Source organism: Mastigoproctus giganteus, chromosome 7 (genome assembly GCF_048544385.1).
Source record: "Mastigoproctus giganteus isolate SK-2022 chromosome 7, ASM4854438v1, whole genome shotgun sequence".
Taxonomy (NCBI): domain Eukaryota; kingdom Metazoa; phylum Arthropoda; class Arachnida; order Uropygi; family Thelyphonidae; genus Mastigoproctus; species Mastigoproctus giganteus.
In genome coordinates, this window is record NC_143581.1 from 106,721,240 (window position 1) to 106,739,031 (window position 17,792).

Sequence of the window (17,792 nt, forward strand, 5' to 3'; positions counted from 1 at the left end):
TTGCTTTCTAGCATCATATGCCTCTACTAATGCTAATAATGATTTAACCACTTGAGAAGTGTGAAATAAACTTCCACAGAATTGTTGTTTGTTTTTTTAATAGTTTGTTTTGTAGGCTTCCTTCACAGTAGGACCCAGGACACTCCTAGTTTAGCCATTGGAGATGACTAAATATAGATAAGTGAATTTGACTTCTATAGTTGAAAGATGATGGAACTCGTAATTAAGGGTACATTAGAAATACCTTGATAAGAATGAAAGCTTACATAGGAAAGCTTGGATTTATGAATGAAAGGTCTTGCCTGATGAATCTGATTATTTACTATTGTGAAATTATAAGGCATAGAATTTTGGAAACAATTATGATATTATATACATAGATTTTATTAAAACTTTTGATTTGGTCCTCCATGAGAGGCTACTGTACAAACTGAAGAGATTACTGGGAAGTAGTTATCAGTGCTGGCTGCCTGATTGAAAGGATTGTGAACAGCGGATATTCCTCAAAGTGAATTAATGTAGTGCATCGAGTCCTTCGGGGCTCAGTTTTGTTCCTCTCTCCACTTCTTGTTTCATGATTTTCTTCATGATATTCATGAGGGCATAAGGGAAAGCTATTAGTGTTTTCTGATGATTTTAATGGTAGGTAGGATGATCCTATCTATAGTTTTGCTGATGATAGCATATTGCATTCCACTTTCCATATAGTTTTGCTGATGATAGCATATTGCATTCCACTTTCCATTTTGAGAAACCTTGTCCTTGCTCAATCAGCTTCAACTTCCTCGAAAATCTGCTACCAATTCCTTAAATGCCGATCTTTCAGGTAATTCTCCAGAGTGGGGCAAAGACAACATAGTTGATCTCAACCCTTCTAAAACTCAGTCTTGTCTTATATCTCACAGAAAAGGATTCTTCTGCTCCTATGCTTATCTTTATTGACACTCCCGATTTCTAGGCAAAAATGATATATCCTCTTTTGGGGATTACCCTGACTTCTAATCTCTCTATGGCACAAGCACATTACAAATATTGCTTCCTCTGCATCTAAAAAACTTGGTTTTCTTTTTCGCTCTTCTCGGCGTTACTTTTCTTCCAAACAGCTGCTCACTCTGTATAAATCGCAAATCCCACCCCTGCCATGGAATATTGTTCCCACAATCTGGGGTGGTGCCCCCCAAAACCTCTCTCAGGCTTCTTGATTCCATTCAGAAGAGGGCAGTTTAGGTTAATTAATGATTCATCTCTAACAGAGTCTCTCCGCTCGCTTTCTCGTAGATGTACTGTTTTTGCTGCATGCCTCTTCTACAGATACTTCCATGGGCACTGTCCTTCCGAATTGGCTTCTATATATTCCTGCTCTCTCTTTCAAAACAGTCCGAACACGTGGCCCGCCACACATCCAACATCCATTTACTGTCCAACTTCAAACCCACAGAACCAACTTTTCATATTCCCTCATTTATTCATTCAACTGCCGTTTTCTGGAACAACCTTCCTTCATACGTATTTCCTGAACAATTACAATCTACAGAAGTTCAAGTCCAATGTCAACAAATATCTTCTTTCATCTTCTCAACCTCCAACCCAATCACGGTACTACGTACTATAGGTTCTAATACCTCTCGTGTTTTGGGTTCACATTAAAAAAAAAAAAAAAAAAAAAAAAAAAAGGACCAGATTGTGTGCTGCTTCAGAATGACTTAAATCTGCAAGACAGCAACTGAGCCGACCGGGCTAGCCGAGTGGGTAAAGTACCTGCCCGGCAACCCAAAGGTCGCAGGTTCGATTCCCGCCTCGGGCTTGGATCAAAGTACTGCAAAAAAAAACCTTGGGGAGTGCAATATGGCCACAGAAGCCGATGCGCCAACAACTACCAAATCAAAAAAAAAAAAAAAAACACAGCAACTGAAGTTTTTAATTAATTCAGCTAAATATAAGGTTTTTTCATTTAGGGAACAGAAATTCAGGGTTTATCTTACAAATAGGGAATACAGAATTAAAGGTGGTTCGAGACGAAAAAGATTTAGAGGTTATAATTCAAGCATACATAAAGTTCTTCCTTGCAGTGTAAACAGGCAGCCAGGGTTTTGGTGTACAGTTGGTGATCAATAGCACCTTTGCTAGCAGGGAGAATATTAGGATATTGTTTTCATCTTAAAATAAATCACTGGAGAGACCATATTTAGAATGCTATGTTTGTGTTTGGAGGCTTTGCTTGAAAAAAAAAACAGGTAAATCCTCCTTCCCTCAGGGTTGATATGATAGAGCTGTTAAGCGCATTAAAGAAATAAGCAGGATGAATGAGAGAGTTATAATAATGTTGGTAGGTGAAACAAGGGCTTGATATTTAAAGAGAGTTAAACTCCTTTTACTCAGTAATGTGTACTTTGGATTTATGATCAGTTTAATGAATACATTTTTTCACAAAAGTTGGAACTGTATTATTATATTCTCATTTAACAAAAGCTGCCATTCTCCATAAATAAAATGCATGCATAAAAAGAAGGCAGTGAATTAATGAGGTGATACTGTATTCCATTACTATGGAAGGAGAAATAATTTATTTACGTATTGAGGGTGAGGTCTAACACAAGATATTCTGCTTTTGCAAATATTAAAATTAAAGAAAATACATGTATTGTCCTTTGTTTTTTATAGGAAGATATATACTTCGTTCATCAAAAGGGTGGTCTCAAACTTTAGAACAGCATCTGAAATCTATACCTTCATCTTCAGTAAGAAAAATTTTGCATACTTTTGTTAGAATTATTTTTATTGTTGTTTAAACAACTCTTTATTCTTTTCATAAATTTTTTTGAATATCAACAGCTCATTGTAGTAAAATTGCTTTGCACACAGAGGTTATGTAACTTTAGCAAGTTAAAAATTTTTCATGTGCTTTTTATCTTAATAACCTATCATTAATAGCATATGGATGAAATACATCTCTCCAGGTGAGTAAAAAAACATTTTACATAGGAAAGAAATCTGAATCTTCTATGTGTGCCCTTATGTACCTTTCGAGGATGTGCTCTTGGTACATCCTTGAAAAGTACTTATGTAAATTCCTTTTGAGTTCAGCAGCTGTGGACAGAGCCATGGTCAAATTGCTCTATAGGTAGTTTTTTGTTCAATGTCTCCACTCGTGTAACTTTTTGTGAAACATGCTTATCTACTGTACACTTACCTCAGTGAAGCAGACTGATGTATTTACATAAGCTGCTTGCAGTCATCATATGTTCATAAAACCATTGGGGTTTTAAAAAGTACTTGCAGTAAAGAAGTGTTTCTAAACTTTGTCACTAGCTAAATTTCTTTTGCATTTAACTATGTTAAACATGATTATATGTGCTGACAATTTTATGTGAAAGTTGCAATTTTAGGGAGGTAACAAAAGAGCGAATGAATAAAATATAATAACTACCACAAATTTTATTTTTTTTTCGGGAACTTTATAATCATGAACATAACTTAATTTTAACCCATTAATGCCCAGAACTATAAAACCTTTAGGTTTTGTGAAAAAAATAATGGTGTGTTCAAAATGACCTAAAAATAGTAAAAAAAATTATAAAAAAAAAATCTTACACCAGTAGTTTGAGTTAGAAGTTGAGTTGCTAATGACCCCTTGGGCACTGAGACACCTATTATAGTAAAAAGAAAATAATTTATTTCTTAAAAAAAAAAAAAAAAGTAACTACATTTTATGAAACATATCGAAAAATTTGTCTTGAAGGGTCTTCACAAACTCTTGTTTTGTTTTTGCAAAGAGAGCATCATCTTCTTGGTTGTTGGCAGATAATAAGGTGATGCTTTTCGGATGTTGTACAATATACCAATGCTCGCTTTGTACCAAGCATCTTTGGTTTGATTCCGTACTTTTTAAAAGCAACTGTGCAATTTTCCTTTGAAAATATAGGTTATCCTTCTCGTATCCATAGGCTCGTGCTAACTGGCTAGGGTTGGTAACACAAAGATCTATCATCCAGTATAGTATGGGCATATACCATTTTTTCCCTCTCATAAATATTATGTAGTTAGAAATATGATTATCCATTGGATTGACGCCACCAATGTATGTATTGTACATTTCATTGAAGAGGCCTCTGGAGTCAGGAATATGATTCATCTATGATGCTACTAAAACACAGACTCACATCGATAAAATGCCTTTATTAAACAAAAATACACATACCGACTGTATAGACTGTATATTAAAATAAAATTAAAATGAAATAAGATGGTATATAACAAAAATAAAATGCTATAAAATTAAAAGCACTAAAAAGATATTTAAAATTACTAAAAAACCACTAAAACAGGAGCTTTCGGCAGCAGCGGCTGCCTTCATCAGTAATAATGGTTGCAAGTTATCCGACAATCTATATATGTACACATATATGCCCCAGCAGGTTGGCGACATGAACTATGGCACCAGTGCATGTTTCACTTTTTCTCGTGTGTTGGAACCGGAAATGGAATGAACCACTCTAAATCGTTCGTCTCTCCCTAGGATAACAGCTTCAAAGAGTGGATGAATGCAACAGCCCTTATCCCTATTAAGAATATAGTGTCCAAACGAACATATCCTTAAACTCTCTAGCCATTTCCGATTCCAAAAGCCACGTGCTCTATCCACGATCATGGCTTCTTTAGCTATAATGCCATGCCCAGTTTCCCAGGCATGTTCAGCTATGGCTGAATCCACATAATTGGCTGTCTTGAGGGCCCTATCGTGTTCCCCCAGGCAATCACGCAGCCTATGTTTCGTTTCCCCCACATAACACTCCCCACAATCTGGACACTCGATTTCATATACGACCCCACTAGTGTCATTATCTGCAATAGTATCTTTGATTGCAGGCACTACTGTGTGCAGTCTCCAACCCAGCAGCTGCAGCGTATCTTATACGAACGTAAAATACGGGAAATGGGTTCTGAAATGTCCGGATAGTAGGGAATGTATGCGGTGGCAACAGGTGTAAAAGCATCCCTGCAACTGCTACTCTTAAACACTCCTCAATAATGCTCTGGGGGTAACCGCACATTACTAGGTCAACTATAACCCATTTAGTCTCATCGCCCATCTCCTCAGATGAAGAGCAGTGGGATCCCACCCTTCTCATTAAGGCCTTAACCTATTTTTGTGGCAGCTGGCCTGAGCAGTTTTAAAATGTGTGTATTGGCCACGACACATAGGTTTTCTGTAAACCTTAGTTTTCAAGTGTCCACCTTCTCTGTACACACACACACACATCTAGGAACGGAAGGGTCCCCCTTCTCAACCTCTGAGGTAAACTGAATATAGGGTGAACCGTTATCCAACCAATTAAGTACTTCTGTTTCGTATCCCCCTTTATATTACCGTGAATGTGTCACCAACATGCCTCTTCCACGCCCGTAATGGGGGTGGACTAGAGCTCCCCAGCATCCTGTCTTCGAACTCTTCCAATGCTAAATTGGCTATAATTGCAGTAATAGGTGAACCCATGGCCACTCTGTGGACCTGCTGGTACATAACATTTTGAAACAACATGGTGGTACTAGATAAGCCTAAATTAACACCTTCACAATAGTCCTCACCACTTAGGGCTGTCCTATCCATCAAAGCCCCATCTCTACTCAAAGCCTTCCACACACAATCCAAGCCATGTTCAACGGGTATACATGTGAACAAAGAAACAACATCGAAAGATGCCATAATCTCACCCTTGTCTACTTTCCTGAGCATGGACGAACTGCACAAACTCTTTGCTGTTTTTAATAGTGTAATCCGAGTGCCCCACTACGGGGGATACAAGTTCATGCAAAAACCTAGATAGTGCATGCGTCATACTGCCCACAAACAACACAATGGGCCTGAGAGGAACCCAGCCTTGTGCACTTTAGGCATACTGTAAAATCTCGGCAAATGACAGCTCGATGTATGCAATTTCCAGGAAACCTCCTCGGATATTTATTTTTTTTATACTATGTACCCCCTGAACATGCTGCTGTAGAAAATGTCAATAAATTCACAAAATCTTGCTGATACGTGACCGATCAACCCATAAATTCCAGTCAATATCTGGGAAGTTAAAATCCCCTATTATAAGATAATCTGAATTACTGGCCCACTCTATTTCTTTGTACACATGTTTGTTGTACTAATCAGAGTCATTAGGTCTGCAACACACACACACACACACACACACACACACACACACACACACACACACACACACACACACACTTTTGCTTTCCCAGTGTTTATGTTACACCAATCTGACTCAACATTGCACTGTCCATTCATTTCAACTGGATTCACCGCATTAGATTTTTAGCATTAGCAAAGGCAAATGATGCAAGAAAGCAAGTTTATATAGCATCAGCCAAAAAAAAAAAAAAAAATCCCATCAGCATTGAGCATGCTCAAACCATTCATATACACCTTAATCCGATTACCTCGCAGGTGCCTAGTCTCCAGACACTGTAATTTGCAAAACTTAAGCCTTTCTTCGTAAGAGCAACCCTTTTGTTCCATTCACTAATCTTGTTACCCTTCTCTGTACTCGTTCCAACAGCTCTACATGCTTCTTAAAATGAGGCGTCCAGACCTGTTCACAGTACTCAAGGTGTGGCTTGACCATTGCCTTATACAAGGGGATAATCACTTCCTTATCCCTGCTAGAAAAATTCCTGTATATCATTGACAAGACACCATGAGCTACTCTTGCAGACCGTCTGCACTGCTCAGAAAACTTCATATCTGACTGCACAATTACCCCCAGGTCCTTTTCATTCTTTACTATCTTAGTGTACTACTACACACAGTTGGTAAGTTACTCTGGGGTTACTGCTTCCCATAATGAGGTACTTTACATTTGTCAATTTTAAACTTCAGTTGCCACCTTCTCAGCCCATCTGCTCAACTTTTCTGCATCTTGTTGCAGCAGCATACTTCATTAACAACTCTGCCGACCTTCTTATTATCTGCAAACTTGGACATTAAGCCTGCTATACCATCATCAATATCATTAATGAATACAGAAAACAGCAATGGACCCAACACTGAACCCTGGGGGACTCCACTAATAACATTAGTCCACGAAGAGCAGTGTCCATTGATTACCACTCTGTCTTCTCCCACTCAACCATCCCTTTATCCATAGCAGCAATTTGCCTCCAATGCCACACTGCTCCAATTTGTGCAGCAGTCGTCCATGTGCAACAGTATCAAAGGCCTTTCTAAGATCCAAATATATGATATCAAAGTTATTCTTTGCATCCAGTTCCTTTGTGACTACATCATAGTATCCAATCAAATTAGTGAGACAAGACTTCCCCTTAACAGACACATGCTGTGTCCCAGTTATAACTGTAGCCTTGTCTATATGAACCTGCAATGCTTCTTTAACCAGTGCCTCCATTAATTTCCCTGGAACAGAAGTTAAACTAATAGTGTGTAATTACCTGTGTCTCCCTTTGATTCTCCTTTGTGGATTGGGGTCAAATTTGTACATCTCCAGTGCATGGATACCTCCCCTGAGTCCAAGGAAGCTCTCATAATTATGGCTAAGGGTTTGCTTACTTCCTTTGCTGCCTCCTCTAATATAACTGGATAGATTCCATTCACACCCAGGTGCCATTCTTATGTTTATCTTGAACAATTTCTCCTCCACTTTACTCTCAGTTATTACAAGATTATCTAGCTTACTGCCAGAGTTTAATACACCTCTGGCGTTCCCCTCCCCTGAATAACTCCTCATGTATGAATGTAGATGAAAAATATTCATTTAGATTGTTAGCTACCTGAGCAGGATCATCAACAGTTGGACCAATCTGATTCATCCCCTTCCTTCTAGAGTTTACTTAAGTAAAGAATTCTTTGCTCTTTTTCTTTGCATCCTTTGCCTGTCTAACCTCCTTGGTGACCTGGTTACAGTCCAGCTTATATTGGCGCCTCCGTAGCCAGGTGGGCAGGAGCAGCAGTGCGTAGCAACGTATCTTGATTAGACCGGGGTTTGAGCTCATCACCATCAAATACAGAGGATGCGACAAGGTCAAGGAATGACCACCGCATACCCTCCCGAGCAATATGGCCATAGTTGCTAATACTCCTAAAAACCAAATAACAAATAATAATAACCAGCTTATATCTATCATGGGCTTCTGTGTCATTTTTCTTCTCCTGTGTCTATCACCTGTGTCATTTTTCTTCTCCTGTGTCTATCACCTGTGTCATTTTTCTTCTCTGCCACATGTCTAATTAGTTCATCTGACATCCATTTAGGCCTAAATCTTGAACAGTATTTCTTCGTTGGTATGAAAAGCCTAGTAGGTTCCAAGATTAATTCTTTGAATGCTTCTCATTTTGAATTTGCTGTTGGTAACATCATCAATTGGTCCCACCATATAGAATTTAAATACTGTTTCAGACCACCGTAGTCACCTTTACGAAAGCAAAAACCCTTTCCTTTACCTCTGATGGTAGTTACCTCTTTGAGTAAATCCCACTTCAGCACACTGTGATCACTGCCACTGCCACCTAGTGGTTCCTTTATCTGCAGATTCTTAATGCATGAAGAATCATTACTGATAATCAGATCAAGAGTATTACTCCCTCTAGTTGCCTCCCAAACATGCTGCTGTAGAAAACAATCATCCAATATGGGCTTGGCACACCCAGGGTCCCGAGCTGGATATCATCATTCTTCTCTTTCTTGGTGATTCCCTTCTACTTCTCTCTCTTGGGGTAATTGGGATTTTTTTTTTTTTTTTTTTTGGCTGGTGCAGTATAAGCCTCTGGCTTCCTTACACCATATAGCTAATGATAATAATAATAAATCCACAAAGGCTTGGCTAGTGTGTGAGTGACCTACCCACAAATTTCAGTCAGTCTCTGAGAAATGAAAATCCCCTCCTTATTAGACACTGTGATTTACTCGCCCACTCTGTTTCTCTGCACAATTGCTCATTATACTCATCAGATTCATTAGGCCTATAACACACGGGATCCAGAAAAGTTGTCCCCCGTATTTCGCCCCGGCACATTTTGCCCCCCTAAAACACTGCCAGGGGGGCAGTGTTTTAGGTTTGAACATCATGGATCTCACGAGATGCTAGGGAAGAGAAAATTGATTGCAGCAGAGCCTCACTTACTGCAGAGAGGCTGGTTACAACTGCATTTTGTCTGGTTCCCAGAGGTCGTCGTTTAGAACTGCATCACCCACAGCCATTCATCCTTTTGGCATGATAGTCACTGTAGGATTGAGGATTTTTTTTTTTTTTTTTTGAAGTTTACTCCTCTAGATCTGCTGTGTTTTGTGTTAACAGGGCCACCTCAGGAAGGATGTGGTTCTTCACCATGCATGGACGGTCTTAGGTAAGGAAAGGCTATATATGACTCGTTCTTACCCCTGGGACAAGCGAGGACCAGAACAAAAAGTGATGGTGAGATGAAACTCTGTACTCAAGACCCTTGGCCCTGTGAAAAATTCTAGGGCATCAGAAATAAATACATAAATCAATAAAATTTTGCAAATAGCTGATAAATATTTTATTAAAAACTAGGCACATGAAAATCAGCCATTTTGGATGCAGTGCCTGAGTTACCCTTTGATACTGCTCAAGGTAACCCCAGTTGAGAACCACATTTGTCATTAAAGAGAAAAAGGCTGAGTTGCTGACCAAACTGGAAATTCCGCAAAGCACATCTAATTTATGACAAGGAGAAATTTTGAAAGCTGTCCATGTGTAATTTACATCTCTGTGTTAATTTTCTGTAGCTGTTTGTACTATCACAAGTTTCCTGTGTCTAGTGTAACAATTTGTGGTCATCAACCAGTGCTATAAGCAGAAAATATATTGAAGTGGTCACTGCAACATTTCTTGCATATTACAAATTATAAATGCTTCATATATCATTCCTTCCAGTGGTGTTATTAAAAAGGGAGCGTCCACTGAGGGATTTTAATTATCTGAAGTTTATTGAAGTGTTGTTTATGAAATTTCTCTTTAGGAACTGTCATTTGGAGTTGCTTTTGCTGCACAGAGCTTGGTAGTAGCTTGCAACAATGCTGTTTTTCAGTTTAGTTTTGGTTTATATATTGTTAATGTGTGTGTGGGTGTGAGGGATTGATTTTGGCTTACCTTGTAGGTAGTTTCAACTGTTCTCATTTTTTTAAAATGATCCCAAAGAGATCAAGGAAATCAATTAGTAATAACTCGAAGAAGGCAAAAAAGCTATTGGAAAAACTTTCTGATGCAAACTAAATTGGACTTTCTAAAAAGATTGGGTTTGAGCTAGTGCTAGATTTGCACTGCATTTATCAGTTTTGAGCTATTTGAAAATTAATAGTACCACAAGCTGTTGCACACTGTTGAACATATACCGTATTAGTTTTTTTCACATAATTTATGTTTTAAATGTTTCCGCTACATTTAATATTGTTATATAGAGAAATGCTGCCTTAAAATGAGCCATAAACACTGGGCACACACACACACACACGCCAGTTAATATTATTTACATAATATTCTGTGGATAAATCGCTTCTGCTTAATGGAGATTCACTTAGTGCTCTGTTTTTATGGCCCCAATTAAGAGAAATAAGTAAGGGGTGCCAGTACATAAATGGATACACAGGTCATCCATTTGTCATCAGTGGAGTGAGATATTTGTAGAAAGGTGGCATAAAACAATTTCATTGACAGCAGTAGTATTTGATAAGCAGTACAGCATTTATTAGTGTGCTGTGCTGTGTAATATGTTTTTTCAAAGAACATGTTTATTTTACAATGTTACCTTGCATCAAATAATTTTTGCAGAATTTGCCAGACAAGACTTTCCCTTAACACACCCATGCTGTATCTGAATTATTACTGCAGCGGGGTGCCTCCATAGCCAGGTGGGCAGGAGCAGCAGTGCGTAGCACACACTTGTTGATTAGACCGGGGTTCAAGCCCATGATCCACCAAATACGAAGGAGGCGGAAAAGTCAGGGAATGACCACCGCATATCCCTGGAGCAATATGGCCTTAGTTGCTAATGCTCCTAAAAACCAAATAACAACAACATTACTGCAGTCTTGTGTAGATGATCCTGCAATGCTTCTTTAACCAATGACTCCATTATTTTCCCTGGAACAGAAATTAAACTAACAGGTCTGTAATTTCTTATGTCACCCCTTTGATCCCTGTTTGTGAATTGGAGATACGTTTACACATCTCCAGTCTGTGGGGACTTCCCTTGAGTTCAAGGATGCTCTCATAATTATGGATAAGGGTTTGCTTACTTCCTTTGCCACCTGCTTTAATATAACTGAATAGATCCCATCCAACCTCGGATGCCTTTCTTATGTTTGCCTTCAACAATTTCCCCTCCACTTTGCTCTCAGTTATTACAAAATCATTAAGCTCCCTGTTAGAGTTTAATAAGCTTCTGTCCTCCACTTCCCTATAGAATTCCTTATGTGTGAATGTTGATGCAAAATACTCAGTGTTTGTCAGCTATCTGAGCAGGATCATGAACAGTCGAACCATCGATATCAAGTGGACCAATCTGATTCATCCCCTACCTTCTAGAGTTTATATACGTAAAGAAGTCCTTGTTGTGTTTCTTAGCATCCTTAGCCAAAGATTTTTCATAATCTGCCTTCGCTTGACTAACCTCCTTTGTGACTTAATTACAGACTAGCTTATATCTACCATGCTTCTGTTCTGCCGCCTGATAATTTATATGCATCCCATGCATTTTTCTTCTCTGCCCTGAGTCTCATTAGTTCATCTGACATCCATTTAGGCTAAACCTTGACAAGTACAGTGGAACTTCTATTTAACGAATTTCTCTATATTACGAATTTTTTCGCAAAACATTGCATCTTGAAACGAAATTACATGTAAAATTAACCCCATATAGCGAAGTGTTAGTCTCTCTATAACGAATTTTTAAAAAAATTAGTAAAAGCATTTTTGAAGATTTTCAAGCATTTACTGCTAAACAACCGCTCAAATATACTGCCGCCTTCCGAAATTGCGCATTAGCATCTGGAATTAAATAATCACCCTTTTAGTGAACACTTGTGGCCATTGACGCCCGTAGGAGGGTCTTTATTTCATTTTTGTTACAGTTATTAAACCAAATGGGTTTTCTTAAAAGTGGTTGTAAACTTTACAATAAATAGGGTAGATTTGTAAATTGATGTTGGCTCAGGGGAAAACGAAATTCGCTGCAGTAAAACTTTAGCATGCTGCGGCGGCAATACACAGAATGCTACCATAGTCAGTTTTTAGTAACGCCTACTGAGTGACATTCGCTTCTCATCTCAACTGTACCACATGACCTTCCTATCAATCATTATATGATATGTCTGTTCTCATCTAACTGGACTCCCAGTAGATAGTTTTCATGAATTTTTATTTTTTTAATTTCGTTCATCATCAATCACATTGCTGTATGCTCTTGTATTTTTTTTTCTTTCTGAAAAGTAACATACTGCATACATTAATCATAAATTTTCTTTCGTGTATATATGAATGAAAGCAAAATAAAAGAAATTCACAAAGTCGTATATTTCTTCAAAGTGACTGATAGGAAAGGTCATGTGATACTGTTGAATTGGCAAGCGAAAGTCATTGAGTAGGCGGTACTAACAATTCACTATATGGCCAGCGCAGCGAAGTTTGCGGTGTATGTATCGGCAAGAGCGGCAGTAGAATAATTTTTACAATTGTGGAAACAATGTTGAAGAGAAAGTGTTTAAGTATTAATGATAAAGCAAAGATTGTTATGATATTGACCAGGGTTTTAAGAAAACAGATGTTGAGGAGAAATATGGCATACCTGCAAGCAGTTTATCTACGATTTTAAAAAATCGAGAATCAATTTTAAATACAATTGAAGGAGGAGCAGACAAGAAGCGAATTAAATTGTGTATATACAAAGATGTTGATAAAGCTGTTCTAAAATGGGTGCAAATGATACGTAAAAAGAATATACCAATATCGGGCCTAATAATTAAGCAACAAGCTCTGAAATTTGCACAGTCCCTTGGACACACAGAATTTAATGTGAGCACTGGGTGGCTAGATAAATTTAAGAAGTGCCACAGATTTGTGGAAAAGGTTATTTGTGGAGAAAGTGTTAATGTAAGCGAAGAAGATTGCAACAGTTGGAGGAAACCTTGAAGATTTTGGAAGAATATGAGTGTAAGGAAGTTTTCAATGCTGACGAAATGGGTTTATTCTTTAAATGTTTACTGAATAGAACACTTGCTTTTAAGGATGATAAATGTTTTGGCGGAAAACAAAACAAGGAAAGAGTCACTGTTGCTAGTTGGAGCAAATATGACAGGAAGTGAAAAATTAAGACTTCTGGTCATCGGAATATCAAAAAAACCCAAGGTGTTTTAGAGGCACAAAATCTTTGGAAGTTGACTACACCTTTAATAAAAAAGCATGGATGACAAGTGATATTTTTTGAAGAATGGATATTAAAACTAGACAAATGTATAACAAAAGAAAAAAGGAAAATCGTGTTGGTAACTGACAACTGTCCGGCACATTCTGCCAATATTTCTGCCAAATTAAAAGTGTGAAGTTGTTGTTTTTACCACCAAATGTAACGTCAAAACTCCTGCAAATGGACCAAGGCATTATTAAAAATTTTAAATTTCATTATCGAAAGAGAATAATAATGAAGATTGTCAATGTGCTAACAGAAAATAGAAACTTGGAGATTACAATTAACCTTAGAGATTGCATCTCTGAACTGGCAAAAGTTTGGACAAACGATGTCACTGAATACACTATTCAAAATTGTTTTTCGAAAGCAGGATTTGCATTGAATACAGAAGTCAAACAACTGGACGGACAAGATGAACTGCCCCTTTCACAACTGAAAAACTTTTGGACGTTATTAGAATCATCCAGAAACATTGAAAATGAAATAACACTGGATAGTTATGTTTATGTAGATCAAGATCTGACTACAGCAGAACATCCAAATGAAAATGAAATACTGCTGAATAGTGTTAGACGTGACAATAATCATGAAGAAATTAACGATGACACTGAAGATGGATCAGAACAACCCGTAGAAAAGCCAACTCGCGAAGAAATGATTAACGCTTTTAAAACGGTTCGTATGGGTCTACAGTTTTGTGAAAATGTTCCTGATAATGTTTTTAATGCTCTGAACAAATGTGAGGTTTTCTTTGAGAATCAGACAATTTTTTAATTGTACTGTGCAAACGAAAATTACAGATTTTTTTAAATTTGTGATACTTACCGGCGAAAATTGTGTAAACGTAATTTAAAGAAGTATGTTTTTGAAATAAAATACATTAAAAATAAATGTAGATTCGTTTTCATTTTCTAATTAGATAACAATTTCTAAAAAAAAAGATATTCTCTGTATAACGAAATTTTTCTTTAACGAAGTTTTTTGCTGGATTTATCGAATTCGTTATAGGGAAGTTCGACTGTATTTCTTAATCGGTATGAAAAGCCTAGTAACTTCCACAGTTAATTCCTTGAATGCCTCCCATTTAGAATTTGCTGTTGGTAACATCATCAGTTGATCCCACTGTATAGAATTTAAAAACTGTCTAAGACCACTGTATTCACCCTTTATGAAAGCAAAAATCCTTCCCTTTACCCCTGATGGTAGTATTATTTTTAAGTAAATCCCCCATCAGTACAGTGATCACTGCCAACCCAATGGTTCCTTCATCTGCAAATTCTTAATGCACATATAATCACTGCTGATAACCAGAACAAGAGTATTACTCCCTCTGATTGCCTCTCGAACATGCTGCTGCAGAAAACAGTCATCCAAGAAATCCACAAAAGTCTTTCTAGCGTGTGAGTGACCAATCCACAAGTTCCAGTCAATATCTGGAAAGTTAAAATCCCCCATTACAAGACATTCTGGTTTACTGGCCACTCTATTTCTCTGTGCAATCGTTCGTTGTATTCATCAGAGTCATTAGGCCTATAACACATTCCTACTCTCATTTTCACTTTCCCGGTGCTTATGTCACGCCAAACTGACTCACCATTGCACTGTCCACCCATATGAACTGAATGCACTACCTTAGATTTTGTGTTTCTTAACTAACAGCATAACCCCTCCTCCCTTCCTACCCTGTCTATCCTTTCTGTACATGTTGTACTCCACAAATTCCAATTCTGCACTACTTATATCGGTGTGACATCATGTCTCTGATATCTATACAATATCCACCTTTGATGTCTTGATCAGCACTTCAAATTCATCGAGTTTATTTACTATACTTTTAGCATTGGTGTACATGCAAATGTATATGTACCTGTTCTTACTTCTAGTTACCTTAACACAGCCCATGTATTTACTTGTTTTATGATGACTACGAGCAGCTCTTGAAATCCCCAGCAACCTCCTCTCTAGGCTGCTGCTCGTTACAATAGAAGCACTGCAAAAATCACTTTCGCTTTAGACATCAATGAGCTTCAAGGTTGTTCGGATGTAAGCATCTCAGTGTTTTGGTATACACATGTAACAGTTATGTTACATGTGTATACCAAAGTGCAAGTGCTTTGAGATCATTTCTAGGAGTTTAAATAGAAAAAGTTCTTTTTTTGGTTAGTAATTTCCAAAAACCAATTTCTTTCTGCTTTGCATATCATTGTCATACTACACTGGTATGCAAAATGTTAGGATCAGTCAGGTTTTCATCTGTAGCTTCTCATAGGAATGGCCTGGATATGGGAAAAGCATACCAAAGGAACCTCGTGAGGTACAGAAATTATGAAGGAAACAACACCGACACAACAACGGAAACAAAACGGTACAGAGGGACTTTATTCAAAAATGGCAATATAGCACTGGCTGTCTTGATACAGATGCATTACTCCCAAAGATGGAACAAAGGTAAGAGGTGGTCCTCAGTAGAAGATATGGCCACCCCTAATGTCAATGCAGGCTTTGCACCGCCTGTCTGTACTTAGAACAATGTTGTTGATAAGTTCTTGCGGTAACATCGTCCATTCCTCTGTCAGTGCCATCTTCAGCTGGTGAACTTTTTCTGGTGGGTGTGGATGTGCCGCTAGGTGTCTCTCCAGACTTTCCCGTGTATGTTCGATGGGATTTAGATCGGTGGAATGGTCAGGCCAATCCATACAAACAATGTTCTCACTTTCCAAAAGTATATAAACAGCTGCAGTGCAATGGTGGTGTGCCGTTATCATCCATAAACATGAACTCTGGGGGCCAATAGCACCTCGGAACAGACACGCAGGAAGGATTACCTCAGTACAGTAGCGTACACCAGTTACATTACCACTTTCCAGTATCTGGAGTTGTGTACGTCCATCCAAGATAACGTCTCCCCAGATGAGAACACCTCGATCGCCATATCAATCCCTTTCAGTGATGTTTGCAGGGTGATACCATGTGCCAGCCTCTCGCCAGATTAGCTGACGTCCAGAATTGCTGCTGAGACTGAATCTACTCTCATCAGTAAAGAGTATCTTAAGTAAAGATTTTGTGGTTGTAACCTTTAGAAATAGTGTTGGCCCTTAAGTTTTGCACACCAGTGTATGTATTGCAACATATAAAAATCATTCATTTTGCTAAACATTTTAGTTCACAGTATAAATAGTATTTATTTAGTTTTTAAGGTAATGTGATTGCCAAAATCATATTGCATTATTAAAAAAATCTTATATTAAAAAATATCAGCCAATTGTAACTCCCATTCTGGAGGTAGCATCTGAACCTGCATCCTTTATTTGTTAGGCAAGTATGTTATCCAATGGACTAATCAGATAGTACAGGTTAAAATTTTGGCTTAATGTTTGCAAGTTATTCTATGGAGATTATAAGGATCGGAGCTACTGTATTATCTAATAAAAATAATGAATTACTCCAAATACTTACGCTATGTGCATAACCTTCATAAAACTAGAACTTTACAAAATCTGGCATCTATTGGATGTCGAGGATGCTGGATTTTTGAAGTTCTAGTGTACCATGACTTTTTGCTTATCATAGGTATCATAGTGGTTATAATTACTGTCCTCTCCTTGCTGGATGGAAAAGGCCCAGGTTCGGATTCAATCTGTGGCTGAATTTATCAATCTCATGTATGGAAAGCAAGGTTTCTCCTATAAAAACTCAGGTTTTTTGTCCAGCAAAACAGACAAATCAACTTGACAATATTTGCAATTTATGGACATAATTCACTTTGGCAAATGAGTTAGTTCTTGGGTGGTCCTAATATGACAGTTTTGTGCCATGATTTCGAGCATGGAGAAATCAACAACTTGAATGGGCTCTTTATACGTTTCAGGTCTGGGTAACTTTCTGTTCATTATTCAAACAGTGTGGAACAAACCTAGTGTAGATCTGTTTGCCCAGACCTTCTGTCAAAATTATGCACATTGTTAACGTTAAGACGATAATGAAATTATAGTAATCTTATAATACCGTGATAAATCTGACAAAAAAATGAATAGCAAGTGCTTAAAAAACGGTACTCACCTTGTGTAAATCTGCAATAAATTTATTGGTAGATGGTGGTTAAATTTAGGTTGAAAGGTACATTAAAAAAGAAGAAATATGGCAGGGAATGAGGTGAAAATATTTTAAACAGATTTTAAAATGGGCGCAAAGGAGTAGAAGTGCAGATCTCCAATCCTTGGTTGTCGTAAAGAAGTTAAAGGACACAAGTGAAAAAAAAGAACGGTAATGCCAATAGTCGTTACGAGGACCTTTCGTTGAATAGTGGTAGTAGTAGTAGTGGCATGTGATGCAAGAAATCAAGTGT

At 37.8% G+C, this 17,792-nt stretch overlaps 1 protein-coding gene across 1 annotated transcript in view; it reads left to right on the forward strand.

The window, feature by feature from the left end:
• LOC150083132 (mitochondrial import inner membrane translocase subunit TIM14) overlaps positions 1-17,792 on the forward strand; it is a 121,855-nt gene that overhangs the window by 68,218 nt on the left and 35,845 nt on the right. Inside the window, exon 4 of the mRNA XM_090377066.1 lies at positions 2,662-2,738. Within this exon, the coding sequence (XP_090233192.1) occupies positions 2,662-2,738 (77 nt within the window). The remainder of the gene's footprint in view (positions 1-2,661; positions 2,739-17,792) is intronic.